This window comes from Chelonoidis abingdonii, chromosome 8 (assembly GCF_003597395.2).
Source record: "Chelonoidis abingdonii isolate Lonesome George chromosome 8, CheloAbing_2.0, whole genome shotgun sequence".
NCBI classification, from domain to species: Eukaryota; Metazoa; Chordata; order Testudines; family Testudinidae; genus Chelonoidis; species Chelonoidis abingdonii.
Window position 1 is genome coordinate 62,537,763 of NC_133776.1, and position 18,073 is coordinate 62,555,835.

Here is an 18,073-nt window from a genome sequence, read left to right on the forward strand (position 1 = left end):
TCTGCAGCTTGACCCTGGCAAAGAGGTGGTGACCACTGGAGGGGCTGGCACATTAGGGGTTCTTCCTGGAAACTATGGGGGAGCTAAGAGCACACAGGCCTGTGAATCCAGAGCAACTTGGGAACAGTGAGGTGATGGCCTGTCACCATCTCCTTAAGGAGAACACTGTGATACTGTGCAAAAAGAGAGGGTTACACATTGGAAAGTTCACCAAGGCCCAGTTAATCGTGCAGCTGGAGGAGGAGGACTGCTCTAAGGGGCAGATTCCTGACCCAAATGGGGCTACAAGAGGATCTGGCAGCAGCTGAAGCATCCCCAACAGTCTGGTCCCCAACCAGATGGTCTTCAAGATCGGGTTCCCCATCAGGGGATCAGAGATGGATGAGATTGGAGCTGAGTCCAAGAGAGCAAGAGGACCGAGAGAGAGAGCAAGAGCCTAAGGAAAAGCTGCAGGAAAAGCAACAGCAGCATGGACTGGTGATGGTGGAGTGGAGAGGCATAGGGGACTCCCCAGGATTGAGTGGGGATAGACCCCGGGCTGCCAGTTCCACAGGGAACCTCAACACTAAATTGCTGCCACTGGTTAAGGAGAGAGGGGATGTGGATGCCCACCGTACTGCCTTCAAGCAGGCAGGTGATTTGAACCAGGGGGACCCTGCGTAAAAGCCCCGGTATCTAGCTCTTTGCTGGGTCCCAAGACCATAGACGCCATCAGCCAGATGGTGGTGGACAGACTCCCACTCCTGGCCCCAGCCTATATGTCTGTGTAGAGTCTCCTGGGCTCAGGCCCGTTGGACCCCCAGTGGGAGCAGAAGCTGGTGGTCAATAGGGAGACCTGCCTGGAGTGGCGAGACCCTGGGATACAGAGAACTGTTGTCAGGCCCTGGATGGTGCAGCCGCAGATGCTGAGGGGCTGTGTGACCTGGGTGAAGGTACCCGGGATGGAACCATTCACGATGCCTATGGCCCGGATCCCCATGCAGAACAGGAGGGGTCAGGCTGGCTGGTAGTTGGATTTCTCCAAAATATTGGTTGTGAGGTCCCATTGAGGGGTGACTGTGTATTTGTGGGACAGGATCCAGGCCCTGCTCCTATAACGGCCGAGGATTTGAATTTGAATCCAGGGAACCAATTTGCTAAGATGGAAATGGTCAGTGAAAACGCAAATGACCTGGCTGCAGGGCTCAGGATACATGCCCACCTGTAACCAGACCCCTGGGGCTGAGTGGGACAGAGAGATGCTCCCTGCCCCTCTGCACACCGGAGAGGGGGCTCATGCTGGCTCTGATGCCATAAGGAGAGCAGAGAACTCGCTGCCTGCCCCCACTGGGACAGCAAGGGCAGCGCTAAGCATGGAGGGAGCTGAGACCCCACCTGAATGGGGAGATACAAAGGCAGTGCAGGTCGGCTGCCAACCAAGTTTGCCTGGTCCAGACGTGCTGCTGGGAAATGATTACACAGCAGGGAGGGAGTTACCAGGGACAGGACTCAGCGGGGCTGTGACCCCAGGCCCAGCCAGTGAGAGGGAGCAGGTCCCACTCCCTGCCCCAGCAGCTGAATTCCAGACCGAGCTGCAGAGAGATCCCTCCTTGGAGAAGCTGAGGGAACTTGCTGGCCACAGCGCTGCAAACCCCCTTGGGGAAGGCTGCAGGGACAGAGTCCTGCGGGAGAAGGGATTCCTGTACCAGGAATGGGCTCCCCAAGGGGAAATAGAACTGTGGGGAATCGGGAGGCAGCTGGTGGATGGGAGGAGAGTGAGGGGAGCCCTGGACATGAAAAGGGAGGGTTGGGAGGAGAAGGGGGAAGATCCCCTGGGGGATCTCTTCCCTGGGGTGGGAGCCAATCTCCACATCAGGTGTTCCCCATTCAGAGTCACTGGGAAAGCAGCCCAGAATCTGGAGAGAGAGGTCAAGCACATGCTGGCTTTAGATGTGATCCAGCTGTTCAACAGCCCATGGGCCTTACCCATGGGGCAGGTCCCCAAGGAAGACAAGATGATCTGGTTCTGTGGGGACTATCGGAAGCTTAAAGCCATCACGGTGTCCGATGCCTACCCCATGCCTAGGCCTGGGGAGATTCTAGACAAGCTGAGGGGGATGGAGAACTTGGCCCTGGTGGACATCAATGATATGTGTGTCTTTGGCCAGACCTGGGAGGAACATGTGTCCCAGGTGACAAGGGCGCTGGGTTGCCTCAAGGAGCAGGACTGATGGTAAAAGCCAAAAAGTGCAAGGTGGAGATGATCAGAGATTGGCCCATTCCCCAGACCAAGAAACAAGTCCAGGCCTTTATCAGGATGGCGGGGTGCTACTGGAGGTTTGTACCCCACGTTAGCCCCCTAGCTGCCTACATCCTTGAGCTATTTGAGAAGGAGAAGCCAGACGAGGTGGTCTGAACTGAGCAGTGCCAGAGGGCTCTCTGTATACTGAAGGAGGCTCTAATCCAGAGTCTGGTAACTCTGGTAAACCCAGACTTTGCCAAGCCATTTGCAGTGTTCACTGATGACTCAGACACACTGAGGCTGGGCACGGTGCTGATGCAAGCCGATGCTGAGGAGGGGAGACACCCCATCGGGTACCTGAGCAAGAAACTGCTGCCCCAGCAGCAAACCTATGTGGTCTCAGAGAAGAAATGCCTGGCCATGGTGCAGGCCCTTAGAAAGCTGCAGATGTATCTATTTGGGCGCTTTACTGTGTATACTGACCACTCTCCTCCAATGTGGCGGCATCAAATGCAAGGGACTGATGCTGAGCTGTGGGTGACAGAAACACCTGTTCAGAGGGTGGCCAAGGTCAAGATGAGGGCTCTTAACCAAGAGAGCCCAAATTGCAGCCCTCCAAACTGGAGCGCTGGAAAAAGTCCCAATCCCAGTTTAAACCCCAGGGGTATTGAGGTGGCAAAAGGGTACGGGCCGCATAAACCTTCCCACATGCAGCCTGCAAGTGCCATCAAGCACAATAGACCCATGGGAGGGCCTGAAACTGGAAAGGCCTGATGTAACTCCCACCAAGGAATAGGAGAGATGCTGGGGCATCCATGGGAACGTTGGTGGGTTCGAACTTTCCCAGGTCACCGGCTAAAGTGACCTCGTTCAGTTCGGTCTCAAAGGGGGGAAAGAGGTGATGAAGTGAGACTGTTCTCAATGTTTCCTCTGAATACTGTGTGTGTGCCTTAGTTTCCCCTATGCATTTCTTAAGTCTCTAGGGGGTAAGATTGTTGCAGAGCACAGGGCTAGTGTGCATAAATGGCCGGCACTCCGTCTCCTGGCAACTAATGGCCGCGGCCCTTCCCCCCTGCAAGGAGATAGATAAAAGTGTCGGAGAACAAAGGAATCAGGTGACCTCCTGGCCCAGGAAAGGAACAAAGCCCAGAGAGGAGGGGCTGGAGGGTGAGTCAGTTTGGAGCTGGCTGGGGATGGGAAGTGAGGGCAGATGTGGGGGTCTGGCTCACTGGGCCCCAGAATGGACCTGGCTGAGGAGTCCCGTTATCTGTACCTACAAGCTCTGTTTTAGACCGTGTTCCTGTCATCTAATAAACCTCTATTTTACTGGCTGGCTAAGAGTCATGTCTGACTGCAAAGTTGGGGGTGCGTGCAGACCCTCTGGCTTCCCCAGGACCCCACCTGGGCGGACTTGCTGTGGGAAGCGCATGAAGGGGCATATTCTGAATGCTCCAAGGTCAGACCCGGGAAGGTGAAGCCGTGTGAGCCTCTTGCACTGAAGACAGTCTGCTCCAAGGGAGAGGAGGCTCCCCAGAGTCCTGACTGGCTTTGTGGGGAGTAGTACCAGAGCATCGCCCAGGGACTCCGACACCTTCAACTACCTGAAGGGGGGTTCCAAAGAGAATGAAGCTTGGCTGTTCTCGATCGTAGCAGATGACAGAACAAGGAGCAATGGTCTCAAGTTGTAGTGGGGGACATCTAGGGTGGTGTGACGGAGCAGGAAGCAGGGCGGATTTGACCTGGGAATGTTGCAGGAGAGTTACATTGGGGTGGGGGATGTCCCTTGAAGGAAGCTACCTGAGCTGTAACCTGAGCCAGGAGGGGGGTTGGGAGAATTGACACCTGCTGCCTGGGAGAGTGAAAAAAGGAGAGGAGGAGCTGGGGGGAGGCGGAAGAGAGCTGGAGTTTTTGTTTTCAGTCTTGGGCTGGGTGGTGCAATGCAGGGAACCCCAAGCTGGGGTCTAAGCTCCCTGAATCCTCCAGAAGGACTTGATTGAGGGGTTATGGTTGTATCTACATGCTCCGCTTGGGACTGTATTCCTGTAATCTAATAAACCTTCTGTTTTACTGGCTGGCTGAGAGTCACGGTGAATCTCAGGAAGAGGGGTGCAGGGTCCTGACTCTCCCACACTCCATGACAGCTGGATATTAGGAAACACTATTTCACTAGGAGGGTGGTGAAGCACTGGAATGGGTTACCTAGGGAGGTGGTGGAATCTCCATTCTTGGAGGTTTTTAAGGTCAGGCTTGACAAAGCCCTGGCTGGGATGATTGAGTTGGTGTTGGTCCTGCTTTGAGCAGGGGGTTGGATTAGATGACCTCCTGAGGTCTCTTCCAACCCTAATCTTTATGATTCTATGATAATCCAGGAGTGCAGAACCCTAAAGTGGCACAAGGTGGCAGAGCAGCCTCTGCCTTTGGCTGCAGCTCCTCCTTCACCCATCTGGTCCCCTGCAGACTGGGCCAGATTTAGGGGCAGGTGACCTCCTGGGGTGCTGGGTTTGGGGGGCACCAGGCTCAGGGTGCTGTTTTTGTTGTACAGGCCTGGGGAGGAGGTTGGGGCATGGCCCTGAGGGGTAGTGTGGGGCATGGGGCGGCCTTGGGGAGGTGGGGTGACACTTAGCCTGGTGGAGCTGGGCAGGGCTTCACCAGGCTGCTCCAGGTGGGTGCAGTCCAGGGAGGTGGTCTCTGGTGGGGATAGCAGGGCGTGGCAGGGCACGGTTGGGGAAGCAGGGCAGGTCACGACCCAGGGAGGTGGGATCTGGGGGCAGTGGCTGGGAGAGGCAGATTCTGGAGGAAGCAGGGCTGCCTATCACTCCCCAGTCTCCACGCCCTCCCCTCCCCTCCACCCCCCGGGCGATGCCAGGTCTCATATCTCGGCCCCTAAGGCTGGAGCACGCTGGAGCATGGTCCTTTCCCTTTCAGGAACACGTGTGGAATTCTGCTTTCCAGGCTCTTTCTCTGAAGCACTTGGCTCATACCCCAGCCCATTGTTCTCCAAATGAGCTCATTTCACTTTGTTAGTTTTTTTAACATTGTTTCTTGGCAGAAAATTCTGCTTGTGCACATAGAGGGTGTTTATGACTTCTTCAAAGATATGGCTTTCTCCATCAGCTCAGGAGCCTGCAAGGCTGCTTTCCACATGGAGGTGTGTGTGTGTGTGCGGGGCTCCTCTGGACCTACTGATATACAGAGGCAGACCCACCCACTCTCGCTCTATCTCAGCCTGGGGGTCCAGCTGTCTGCAGGGGAGACGGGCTCTATGTATGTCCTAGCTGCCAGGTGGGAGCTGTAGAGGGGATGATCTCTGCACATTCAGTGCAGTGCTGAAGTTAATACAACCTTAGGTCAAGATCAAGCGCTCAGATGTCAGGTAAGGTCCGGCCGCTCCAGGCCTGTTCATTCAGGCCTGTTGCAGTTTGCTATTCCTCTCCCTTGGCTACCTGCAAGCTGCCACTGGGCAGTGGAGTTCCCTTGTGCTCTGAGCGCCTGATCTTATAGCTTCAGTGTTGCATTAACACCTTATTTGCACTTGCACCTAGGTTGCACTACCAGGTAGGGAAGGGCTAATGGAGGAGGCAAATCTGAAGCATCAGCGTCCGCAGCTTACTGACCTGTTGGCTTCACCATCACAGCGTGCAAATCCTTCCAGGGCAGAGAACAGCTCCCTCCAGCCAGGACTTGAAGTAGAGAGGGATGTCTGCCAGATGCTGGGTCACATGACCAAGAGTCTAACTCCAGACCCTGATTGACAGCTTCTCTCCTGAGCTGTGGGAATCCTCCGGCCTGCACCTGTCTCAGAGCACCCAGCTGCCGAGTTCGCCCAGCAGCTTCTGCCTTCCAGAGAGCCAAGAGCCTGGCCAGCTGTGAGGGGCTCCCCAGTCCTTCATGCGCATATCCCCTCACTCCAGCCACTCTTATTTTTCTGTGCAATGATTGTATCATGCACAGTGCATGTTACATCCAAACAGCCTGGAGACGTACTGGGTCTAGTCAGATCCCCACGTCAGGAGCCCGCAGTGCACGTTCCAGGGCTGGCCTCCTGTTCCCCTGCAGCAACAGCACTTTGGCTCCCTGCTGGCCCTCCCCATCACTTCTTCACTGCCGGGAGCCTGGAAGGATGCTGCTGCCCACCTGCTCTCCAGCCTTGTCTCATCTCAGACACCAAGGCTGAGATTCAGACCACCTGTGCTCCCAAGCACAGGGCCTCTGGAGGTAGGGGCTGATCTGCAACCCCGTCTGCTGCCAATAAATGGTCAAGGCAACCTGCCAGGGATCAGTGCTGCTGGAGACAGGATGAGAACATGCTGACCCAGAGTGTCTCCCTAGCAGCTTCTGCCAGCCAGGCCGCTTCCTTGGTACAAACTCCTGTGCAAGGGGCCAGGCCTGTACAGTAAAGGTGACTGGGCTGGACGGGCAGATGGGAGCTGCCTGCGTCTCATTCTCTGCAGTGCCTCTTGGCTCTCATGCACATGGGCAGCTGGATAGATGAAGGCCAGGAGGAAATCTATTTTCAGATCAAGCAAACAGTCCTTCTGCAGGCCTATCCCAGCAGAGGGCCTGTCTCCTGGCAGAGAACCAGCGGCTCAGGGACACCAGGGGAGGCTGGCTGGGTCAGGGTCATCTGAGCAGCAAGTGCCCCTTCCTGCAGGCAGGAAACGCCGATCTGTTGTGATCCGATTGTCCTTCCAGCAACTGGTCTCTAAGTCCCAGGATAAGCAGCCAGCTGAAGGCAGTAGGGTTTCCTGACCCAGTGGGGCTCAGACATGAGCTTGGCACATTGCATGCAGGAGCTGTGTAAACACTGCACAGCCTGTGACAATCTGAAACGAGGCTAGAAAACTGTGGGTGAGCACCACTTTGCCTCCCAAACACCGTCCTGCATTCTTCTGCAGCCGCTAGAATGCAGGTGCACACGGAGGGAATGGCTCTGCCCTGCGGAGCGTTCCCAAGCACTGCCAAATATGGACTGAGCTGCAGGCCCATGAAAGTGGTGGATCAGCACCATCCCACTTGCGGGGCCAGGAAGAATGGGCACAGATGGATGGAGTGACCGAGTTGAGGCTGCGAGAGTCCTTGGCAGAGCTAGAGTTAAAGCAGGGTCTTCTGACTCCCAGTCTTGTGCTCTGATCACTGGGCATTTGAAACAAATTGCTTGGCCTTACAGTGGGGTCATCTCTGGTGTGGGTCCCGCCTCCCTCTCATCCCTAGGCATTGCTGCACCAGAGCAGACCCGCAGGGGCTTTGCTGCCAGTCCCCCGAGGTGCTCTCTTGGGGCTGGCAGTGGGGCACCATCAGCAGGAAGCCCTCGGTCCAGAATTCCCTTCCCCTCTTGTTCCCCAGAGATGGTTGGTCTGTTTCAGGTCATGGGCTGAGGTATGGCCATTGATGCAAGCTTGTGTCCCAAAGGGTGCCACGGGATGGTGTGCTGGGTCAAACTGGGGTGGACACAGCTCCTCGGATTCCTGGCTGCCAGCACGTTGTGTGCGTCACAGAATTCTCCTCCAGGTGGGGGGCATCACACAGTCAGGGTTCAGGATGGGGAGGGGCTGAGCTCAGACCCTAATCACATATGGTATGTGATCTCCAACCTGTAGGGCCTGAAGGACCCATGGAGCTGGTCTTGGGCAAGCATGTGGCTAAATAGCACTGAAGTGCTGAGTTTACCTACGTCACAGGACAGGGAGGGCCAAGGGCTGCATCTGAACCAAAGAACCTTTATTATCAGAGATGATGCATGAGCCCAAAATAACCCACCTTGGCTCTGATCCAAGCAGTGTTTGCACCCGTACGCTGAGTGCGTCTGATCTGGTGTCACTGGGAGGTGAGAAACTTGGAGGCCACGAGGATGACATTTATAGAGTCACTTATCAGAGAGCAGTGCATGCCTCAGAGTTTGTTGTGGAGGGGAAACAGGAGAAAGATGTTTCCACACTTTTCAGGTCCTTGGTTCTAAATGAACTGCCCCAGATGTGTCCAGGTTGTTTATCCTCTTGGAAGCCAAGAGCACACTGCAGGGTTCTAACGACCAACCAATTTTTGTTTTTTCCTGCTCCACCGCCCATGGAGATTGATCAGTCCTAGTCACTTTCTGATGTTCCTACAGTCAGTGAGTCCTAGTCTGTTCTATAGAGGTTCTCATACCGCACTCATCTCTGTAGTAGCCGAGCCCCTTTCAGCCATGCATTAAGCAATATGACTAATATCTGGCTGGTCTCTCATCCTCTGCCCAGTGGAATGTTTCGGTTTGGAATTTGTTTTTATAATGTAGAGCCACACACAGACTCTCACACGCAGAGAATCACATGCATATTGCTATGTGTTTAGATTAGAGAAGGCAAGGTCAAGGAAATGCGCCTAGCTCTTGGAGTGGAAGGTGGGGAGGCTTAGGGTGGCCTTTGCTTCCTGGGGGAGTTTGTTTCCCAGTCTTGGACTGATTCCCAAGAAATTTATTGTAGAGAGTTCCATCAGATGAGCAGAATTAGCGACCACAGTCTTCATCCTGGAGCTTGAGGCTCTTTTAGATCCCCGGGCCTAGGCCAAGGAGTCCCTTGAAGATCATGACCGAGACCTTGACTTACTATTCTATGGGGAGCCAGGGTTAGTCTATGGGAGGACAGCTCGGAGGAAGCTTGTGCTGCTGAGGAATGCTCTGCAGCACTTTGTATTAGTTGGTGTTTCCTAAGTGCTGATGGCTTCCTGTCCAGGTGCCCTACATTGCTATAGCCCAGCCCAGTGGGGATGAAGGCATGAATGACTGAGGCTGGGTCTGCATCCGGCAGGACAGGCCGGAGCATCCTAGCCAACCGGAGGTGACAGAAAGCGTTCCTCGCGGGTGCTGTTATGTGAGAGCTCAGCACCAGCAAGGAGTCCAGAGGCCTCCTGAACTGCAGACTGAATTGCCCAATTGTGTGGGGTGAACCTTCAACGACAGGACGCTGCACCATGGCTGCAAACTCCTCAACATGCAGAAGGTCCACTCAGCTGATGACCTCACAGGGTCATGCAACTCTTTGCTCTCCACAATGGGTTCCCTTGTGCCCTCTCCCATGTATATTACCCCCAGGGGCAGAAACCTGTAACAGACAAAGCATACAGGCCAGAGGGGAGAGCTCCAGTGGGGCGGCTGCTTCCAGAGGCTGATCAGTCATGGCCTAGAGCAATTGTCAAACTCTGATGATATGGGAGAGGCAGAAGCAGCTTCCTCTCCTCCACGCGAGCATCTGCACAGGTTCATCTGCTTGGAGTCCCCCTAGATGCTGGACAGTCTGGAGAGTTGTGCTGCCCTCAACTGGAAGCAGATCTGAGGGTTCCTTGCTGTAAGGAGTGGCCAACTGGCTTGGGCTGAGATTGGCCTTGATTGGAACTGGTCTGAGCCTGCCTGCAGTGAGGTGAGTGTCTTCTCTGTTGCTCAGTCTCAAGCCTGAGTGTTTAAATGGGACATACGGACTGTCTAGGCCCAGTGCTGCCTTCTTTCTGGGGGAGGGGGAAGGTTTCTGCAAAGATGGGCAATTGTTGTTGAAATCAAGCTGTACTGAAGTATCCTGGTGAGGCAGTGGGTTGGTGCAGCATGTCCTGTGGCTGGGTGACACTGCCGCACCCACACCCGGGTGCAGGGCTGCCATGCACACCTGCAGCCATTCACGCCCACCTGTGCCCACGTCAGTCAAAGAGCAAATTTCTTTTGCCAACTTATGCTAAGTACTGATTCAATTTGTTCCTGTTTCCATAACAACCTCCCAGTGCTTTCTGGTCCTTTCTGTTGTTACAGAGACGCTGAGATTTGGTGTCTAAGTGCTCCACAAAATTCATCACATTGGGAAAGAGAGTCAGGCTCTCATAACAAATAATAATTCACAGACCCTGCAGGCTGGGAATGGGCCCAAACTCTGCCAGTGAGCCCTCGCCCCCCATCTCCTTGCCCTGTGGGGCAGTGCCAGTGAGTTCAGATCACTCTGGCTCAGCTGCTGCTGCACCGCCCACCTGGAAGGCATTAGTCTAGTTTACTTCCCTGCATGCCTGAGTGGAGATAACGAGTTTTAGAGATTGTGAAGATGGGAGGCTAATAGCAGTGATTAATGCCTGGCTTTCCAGGGGCAGGGGCAATGAGAGCTTCCCCATCAACACAGCACCTGCCGTCCTTACCTGCAGGCCCCTGGGCTCCCCGCAGCCCCCAGCTCTGTCATTGCCCCTCAGTCCCAAACCACAGCCCCTGCTATTCCAGCTCTGACCTCCCTCCCTCCAGCAGTGTGAGTGCTCCTCAGTCTTGCCTGCAGCCCCCATGCCCCTCCAGTTGGAGGGGCTGAGGGCAGAGTTTTGTCTAGTGTATTTTAACTCTGCAACTGCTGCCTAGGGGGTCAGACAGCTATTGGAAGTGGTCAGGGGAAAGTCAGGGCCACCGGGGTGGGGGGCAAGTGGGGCAATTTGCCCCAAGCCTGGGCCCCACAGGGGCCCCCATGAGAGTTTTTCGGGGCCCCTGGAACGGGGTCCTTCACTCGCTCCGGGGGCCCCGGAAAACTCTCGCAGGGCCTGGGCCTCTGGAGCTTCTTCTGCTCTGGGTCTTTGGCGGCAGGGGGTCCTTCCACCCCGGGGCAGAAAGACCTCCAGCTGCCGAAGTCCCGGGTCTTCGGCGGTAATTCGGTAGCAGGGGGCCCCCACCATGGGTCTTCGGGGCACTTCGGTGGCAGGTCCCGGAGCGGAAGGACCCCCCGCCACCAAATTACCGCCGAAGCAGGGTCCACCCACTGCCAAAGACCCCAGGCCCTCTGAATCCTCTGGGCAACCCTGGGGAAAGTTAAACCCACTGATGTTTGCATAGGCCTCCAAAGTTTCTCTGAGCGTGGGGGTGTTTCTGTCTGTGAGGGGGGGCTGTGGGGTGAACTATCAAATACACGAGTCCCAGGCAGTGACCGGGCTCCCCAGAGAGGCAAGTGATGTCTCCTGGGCTCTGTGCCCAGCTCACTGCATGACCCAGAACCCCCCTCTGTCTGCATCCCCTATCTCTGAAGGGGGTGCTGATGCAGATCTTCCCAAGGGATGCTAGCAGGGTGCGCTCAAGAGCACTAAGAATTCCCATGCTCGGCAAGGCTCCTGTGCTCAGTGATCTGTGCTGGCTGCCTTCTTCTAGCCCAGGTACGAGCTGAGCTCTTGGCTCACATCAGGTCCAGGGTGGGCAGCCTTGGCCATGCCTCTGACCAGTGACCTTGCTACAGTGAGGAGCTGATGGGGGTGCTGGCTGGGCATGCTCAGCACCAGGCAGGCTGGATGGCAGGAGGTTGGCACCTTTGTGTTTCCATTGCTCCTGCAGCATGTGCTGGGCCTGCTCCTGACATCCACTGAGATACCAGGGCACCCAGCAACGGCACTAGTGTTGGGAAGGACAGACCCCAGGGGCAGTTCTTAGGGACCCTGGCACCCTGCGATTCTCTTCAGCACAGGCCCACCATTAACTCAACACCCACACAGATGCAGGGGTGTCCTTTCTTATTTGCAGGGTATTTGCTCCCACAGGGAGAGAAGACTCCAGTGACCTCCAAACCGCCCCCCCCCCCCCCCTGCCTTATCCCTGGGCTCATGGACTCAGCTCTTCCCCATGCCATTGCAGTACATCCTCAGGATGGGCTCCCAAAGACAAGGGGTAAACCCCAGAGAGCCATCCGTTTGCTCTAGCTGCTGGTGCCCCTTGGCTTGTGCTGGCCACAGAACAATCCTGCCATGCTGAAGCACTAGATGGGCCTCCTGACAGCGAGCTCTATATGCGAGTAACTTCCTGTCTCCATTTCCGCTCCTTCTCTTGTCTGTTAAACTGGAAGCTCTTTGGGGCAGGAGCACTGGCTGGGTGCCTGTGCTGGGTCCTGGCTCACCTGGCTGCTGCTAGACAAATGATAAATGGATACAGTGAAAGCAGCAGAGAATCCTGTGGCACCTTATAGACTAACAGACGTTTTGGAGCGTGAGCTTCGTGGGTGAATACCCACTTCGTCAGACGCAGGATACAGTGGTTTCTGTTCAGTCCCGAACTGGGCAACTTGATCTGTTCAATTTAGTTGTGCCTTTGCCCTAGGGGGAGCAGCAGGTGGGGCAATGGGACTTGCAGGTCACCACCACCCTTTCCCGGGTGCAGCACAGGCACTCCAAGAAAAAGTCTGGAAGTGTTGGGGAGCGGCCCAGGCTCGAGTCCTGCCCCCACAAGCAGATCTGCCAGGGCAGGGAGTAGCTGAACCTCACAGCCCCCCGAGCCTACAAAGCCCGCAGCGGCCCCGGGGGAGAAGCGCTCTGTGTGGGGGTGTGCACACACTCTCACACGTTTACATTCTTAATGGGGCTGCTGAACGGAGACATGCCATTGGCTGCCAGCGATGCAGCTCCTGGTATCCGGCTTCGCAGCTCCACAAACAGCAGACTCCCTCGGCACAGCAGAGACCTGCCTGGCTCCCCGGAGAAGGGCAGGGACTGATTCCGATCTCACTCCAGTTCCACACCTGATTCCCCTGGGGCTCCTCCCAGGTGTCCCTGACCGGAACGTGGCCAGGGGTGTCAGTCCGGAGCGGCTGCTCCGGCCAGTGGCGAGTGCCGGCGCCGTGGGCGTGAGCGCTGCAGAGACCCCAGCTCCCGGCGCGAGTCCGGCCGGCGGCAGGTCCCCATGGTGTGAACGTGCGGCGGCCGGGAGCCGCAGCCTGGCGGGCTCCCTGCCTGGGTCCGGGCTGGGCCGCCGACGTGCCGGAGCGCGGCGCGGGGGCCGGGGAGCGCGCCACGGGCCACCCTGGCCCAGGGCGGCATGAGGGCCAGCTGCCGCGCTCCGCGCCCCGGCTCCCGCCCGCCCCCGGGCGCTCCTTCAGCCCGGCGCGGTGCTACTGGACCCCCCAAGCGCGGGGATGATGGAGCCGGGGCACAGCGGCGCCGAGGCGCGGTGACCCCCCCGGGCGGAGCCACTGGCGCCCAGGGATGGGCAACTCTCAGCGCAAGCCGCCGCGGAGCCCCCGGCCCTGCAAGATGGACTCGGCAACAGGTACCGCCGCGGCGCCCGGGCTCGGGGGAGCGGGGCCTCTCTCCGTGCCCGGCTCCCCGGGGCCTTGCCTGGGCGCGCTCCGCAATCCCTGTTCCCCATCACACCCGTGCTCTCTGGATGTGTTGCCCCCAGCAGTCAGTAGCCTTCCCCCACTCCCCGTCCTGTGCTGCGAGTGCAGTGTAAGCCCTTGCTCTCCCCTCTCCCTCTGGCATGAGCCATGCAGGTGGGATCCTGCACCTGCCTGGGGGAGGGTGTGGGCAGCACCACAATCCACCTCCCATATTGCCTCTGCCACGCTGTGTACCCAGCACCAGTGCAGCGTGAGGCTGCCTCAGCCTTAGTAGCCCAGGCACTGGGCTCCTGCTAGCCCCCTGCCAGTGCAGTGCCAATGCAGGGTGAGCCTTGGCAGCCTGGGCACCAGGCTCCTACCAGGCTGCTCCTTGCCTGCCGTGTACTCCATGCCCTGCACCCTAATCCTCCTTCTACATCCTAGCTTGCCGTCCTGTTGCTGTCACCTCACACATGCTCCTGCCAGGTCACAGGCGGGAGCACTTCCTCCCGTTGTTTGGTGCCCTCCCTGGAGACCCCTCCTCCACCACCTCCTCAGACTGGGCAGGGACAGATGGTGAGGCTGCCTAGCTGGGCTGCAGGCTCTGTTCCCTGGAGTGCTCTGAGTTGCAGTGGTAAGGGATAGCTGACAATACATACTGAGTATCTGCAGGTGCTCTGGGGTTTGCTATAGCAACAGGAATGACATTGGGCTGTGTGTTCCAGGTTCTCCAGGGAGCTTTCATTCCCAATGGCTGTTGAGCCTGCTGCATGCAACCCCCTGTTCTGGCTATGTCACATCTGGAGAAAGGTCTAAGGGACTTGCTCAAGGTCATGCAGTGAGTCAGAACCAGGACTCCTGGGTTCTGCTCTTGGTTGGCCCAGCCGCTAACTAGAATATGTCACCGCCAGGTTGTGTGTGCGCAAGTGCTGGCTTGCTGCTGCCCTCTATTGGCTGGAATATAGGTGACCTGCTTCAGTGGCCCAGGGTCACCCGTAACCAGCCCAATTATGTTAGACTAGTGGAGGGAGGAAGGCTTTTGGGCGTTGCACTGTAACGCTGTGTGTGGGAGAGAGAGATGCACTGCTGATGCCCTCTGGTTGGGTTTGCAGAGAGGATAAGGCACTGCTGTTGCTGCCTGGTCAGGGACCTCTCCTATCTGTTTGGAGCTGACCAAGACTCGTGCATTGGGGCGATGACGATTCGGAGTGGAGTTGGGCTGTCTGCAGCACTTGAATTTGTTACACATGTGCAGTGTGATGTGGGGTCTGTATCTCAGCACCCACTGGTCATTTGCAGGGAAACTCCAGATGGAGGGCATGGGGTCCATTCTCTCCCCCCACTGCATGGGTGCAAGTCTCTTGCCGACTCACAGTGTCACTGGAAAGGCTCATAGGCAAGGAGAAAGTGACAGAACCTTCCCCCAAGGGGCCTGTGTGCAGGTTACCAGGATTCACTGCAGAGCTCTTGGACTAGCAAACTAGTCCAACCTCATCTAGCCCTGACCTTGCTTCATGCAGGGCTGATAAAACAAGTAGCACCTGTCTATTCACTTCTCTGCCCTCTCCTGGGCTGACCTCAGCAATTCAGCAACTTGGGAATCCTGTCTCCATCTCTTTCTGATCCCTGGCTCCAGGAGATGTGAGGAGGTGCTCTGCACATGCCCAGATCTTGCCCGTTGCCCAGTGCTTGGGCTAACCTTGATCAGGTCTCCTCAGACTGTTCCGCATTCAGCTTAGCCAATCCTTAGAGTTTGAAATGCTGCCCTGTCTCTTATGGATACCTAGTGAATTTACATATGATGGCTCAGGGAGAACCCCATGCCTAGGAGTCCTGGCTGGTGCTAGCCCTGCAGAGTCCACACAGCTGAGAGAGGGGGAGCTGGAGGCTAGTCTGGTAAATGCAGGAGAAGGGAAGGGCCTGGCTTGCCTTAGATCCCTGGGGAGCGTGCAGGGCCAGCTATTTAGAAAACAAACCTGTATCTCTTTACTTGTTAACTGAGCACATGTATCCCTTGGAGTCACCCTCACTAACATGACCCCTCCCCAGTGCTGTGATTTAATTTTGGGTAACTTCTCACAGCAAAGCTGCCCTTGGATCTTGGTCAATGTGCTATGCTGAGGGTTTTAGCTAAGTCAGGACTGTGAATTTGCCTGCTGGACCCTAGAGAATTTTCACACTCATCTCATATGTCAAGTGGAGACAACTGAGGCACACCCAGTCCCGTTGGTGCTAGAAGGCTGTTAGGATTCTGATGGCCCAGGCATTCCGCCTAGAAAGGTACCGCCCTAAAACCTAGGCTGAAGGTGAAGCCTTATCTGCTCAGTAAAAAGCCATTGAAACTTGATAGCCCTTAGTGCCTCAGGTCCCCAGAAGAAACCAGGATTGGTGAGTCCCCTCCCCAGACAGGTCAGAACCAGATCAAGTAATTGCAACACCTTAATCACAAGGCTGAGCAGTGGAACTGCAACCAGTCTCAGATAGGCTGGAAGGGCTGCGGAGGCTTCCATGGACCGGTTGGGTGGGTACATGTTTCCTGATCTAGGAGAGGTTTTTCCAGCAGTGTGGGGAAAGCCCTAAGCCAGCTCCTAGAAGCAGAGGAGAGAGGCTCCATCTTGGGAGCAGCAGGGCAGGATGCATGGCTGGAGTCTGACCAGCAGCTGACCACTACCCAGGGAAAGTCCTGGCTAAGGGTAGGAAATGTCTTGGCTGGTCTCCCCTATCCAGTGAAGTCCTGTGCTCACACAAGCAGCCTGTCCTGTGTGTTGTGCTTGCTCCTTGTGCTCTCCTTAAACAGCATTTTGTTCTCATCAAATATGCATTGGTTCTGACTCTTCTATCCCCCAGAGAGCTTGTCAGTCACCTGCCTCCTTTCCAGCAGAGGTGGGGATGGAAGGGGCTAAGGCCTGCTGGCTGAGGGGAACCCAGGTCAGAACCGACCCCCCCTCCATACCCTCAGCAGGTATGTGGTCTGAGCGAGTATGGCAGGGGTGGACTGCACTGATGTTCTGTCTGACCCAGTGCGGGAGGGAGTGGCTGTGCCAATGGTCTGAGCCGGTGCGGGAGGAGGTGGCTGTGTCGAACTTCTGAGCTGGTACGGCAGGGGGTGGCTGTGCTGATGTTCTGACCTAGTGTGAAATTTCCTGTGTCTTTATGAAGAGGAAGTGGCTGGCAGGGAAAGGCCAAAGCTTTGAAGGGGAAGGGCTCTGTAGCGAACCGATCTCTCTGTTATAACTGGTCGCAGTAATATGGTCTGTGGGAGTTACTAACCACGGCTCCAGAACTCTCAGTAACATACAGGCCCCCACCAGTACTGTGCAGTGACCACCTGTCCACCAGTGTGAGGGCAGGGAAATGCTGGTGACATGTCCCCAAGGTTGTGTCATGGCCAAGATGAATGGCCGTGACATCCAGCACTAGGTGTCTGACCTCAGCCCCTGAGGAGGTCAGTGTTGCAATTCAGGTTGCATCGTGACACTGCATTCCTGCATATATGCTGTGGCCTCATTGCAGAGCGACACAGCATGCATGGACAGTGCCTGCACACTCCAGGCACCTTTGTGCAGTGTCTGTGTAATCCAGTGCTGCACAGAGTGACCCTGGTTACCATGTGTCACAGAGTGTGGGGGAGACAAGGCCCTGCACCCCCGCCTTCCTCTGCGATTCACTGTGACTCTCAGCCAGCCAGTAAAACAGAAGGTTTATTTAGATGACAGGAACACAGTCCAAAATAGGTCTTGTAGGAACAGACAACAGGATCCCCTTTAGTTAGGTCCATCTGGAAGCCCGAGGGAGGCCACAGTCCTGTTGGGAAGTCCAAGCCCCGTCGAGGCGCCCCTCTCCATTTCCCAGCCATCTCACTCAGCCTCCCCCCGGCTCCTCCCCCAGCCTTTGTGTCCTTTGTCCAGTTTCCCAGGCAGAGGTGTTACCTGGCCTTCAACTGCCCCTCCTGGGTTCTCATGTTACATGCTCAGGTATCCTCCCTTCTCCAATGCAGACAGTTCCAGCAAAACTCCACTGCAACCTTCCCAGGTCAACACTCCCCACTCAGCATTCAAAGAACACATCAAGAACAGTCCCACTTCATCACACCATATGTTACCTTGGGGACCTAGGGCTTTAAGGGTACGTCTGCACTGCAGCTGGAAGTGTAATTTCCACTCAGGCACATATGCATGTGCTAATTCTGCTCACGCTAGCGCACTAAAATCAGCAGTGTAGCTGTGGCAGCCTGGACTAGCCACTGGAGTCCAATCCACCCGATCTGTGGGGTACGTACTTGGGAGGCTAGCCTGAATCAACTGTGCTGCTGCGGCCACGCTGCTATTTTCAGCGTTCGAGCTTGGAATCCCACCTCCAGCTGTTGTGTAGGTGGGCATAACTGTCCTGAGAGCCCTCAAAGTGAGACAGACCCATGGAGACTGGTGGGATGGGTGGAGGCCTCAGGTCTCTGGCCCTGATGAGTGAGTGAGTGAAGCGGAACCTTTTTTTGCCTGTGAGGCTGTCATTTGTGGCTGGAGCTCTGGGCCACAGTTCACTGCCTAGCCTTGAGATGTCTTGGCTGAGCAGGCTGGAGATTGCTGACCTGACAGTGCATGGAGCTGGCTGCTCGGCTAAATGATAGACTATGGGGCGGAACTGTACCACTGCGGTCAGTGGAGGTACACTGGTAGAACTGAGCAGGCCATCTGCACCTAGCCATGGCTTAATCTCTTACATTTAAAGTCCTTTATTGGGGGGGGGAGTGGAAGTGCACAACAGCCTCTGCAGACAGCTACTCTGTGCATGCCTCACT

The 18,073-nt window shown here is 56.2% G+C and overlaps 1 protein-coding gene across 3 annotated transcripts in view; it reads left to right on the forward strand.

Moving 5' to 3' along the window:
• The window catches only part of NHSL2 (NHS like 2), a 180,380-nt gene that overhangs the window by 77,118 nt on the left and 85,189 nt on the right, over positions 1 to 18,073 (forward strand). For 2 of the 3 annotated variants that reach the window (XM_032773779.1, XM_032773782.2), the window contains exon 1: positions 13,137 to 13,229. The exons of the other annotated variant lie outside the window; for it this stretch is intronic. In XM_032773779.1, coding sequence (XP_032629670.1) covers positions 13,166 to 13,229 — 64 coding nt within the window. In that variant the 5' untranslated portion in view covers positions 13,137 to 13,165. Of the gene's footprint in view, positions 1 to 13,136; positions 13,230 to 18,073 lie in introns of those variants that run through there. 3 annotated transcript variants of the gene reach the window in all.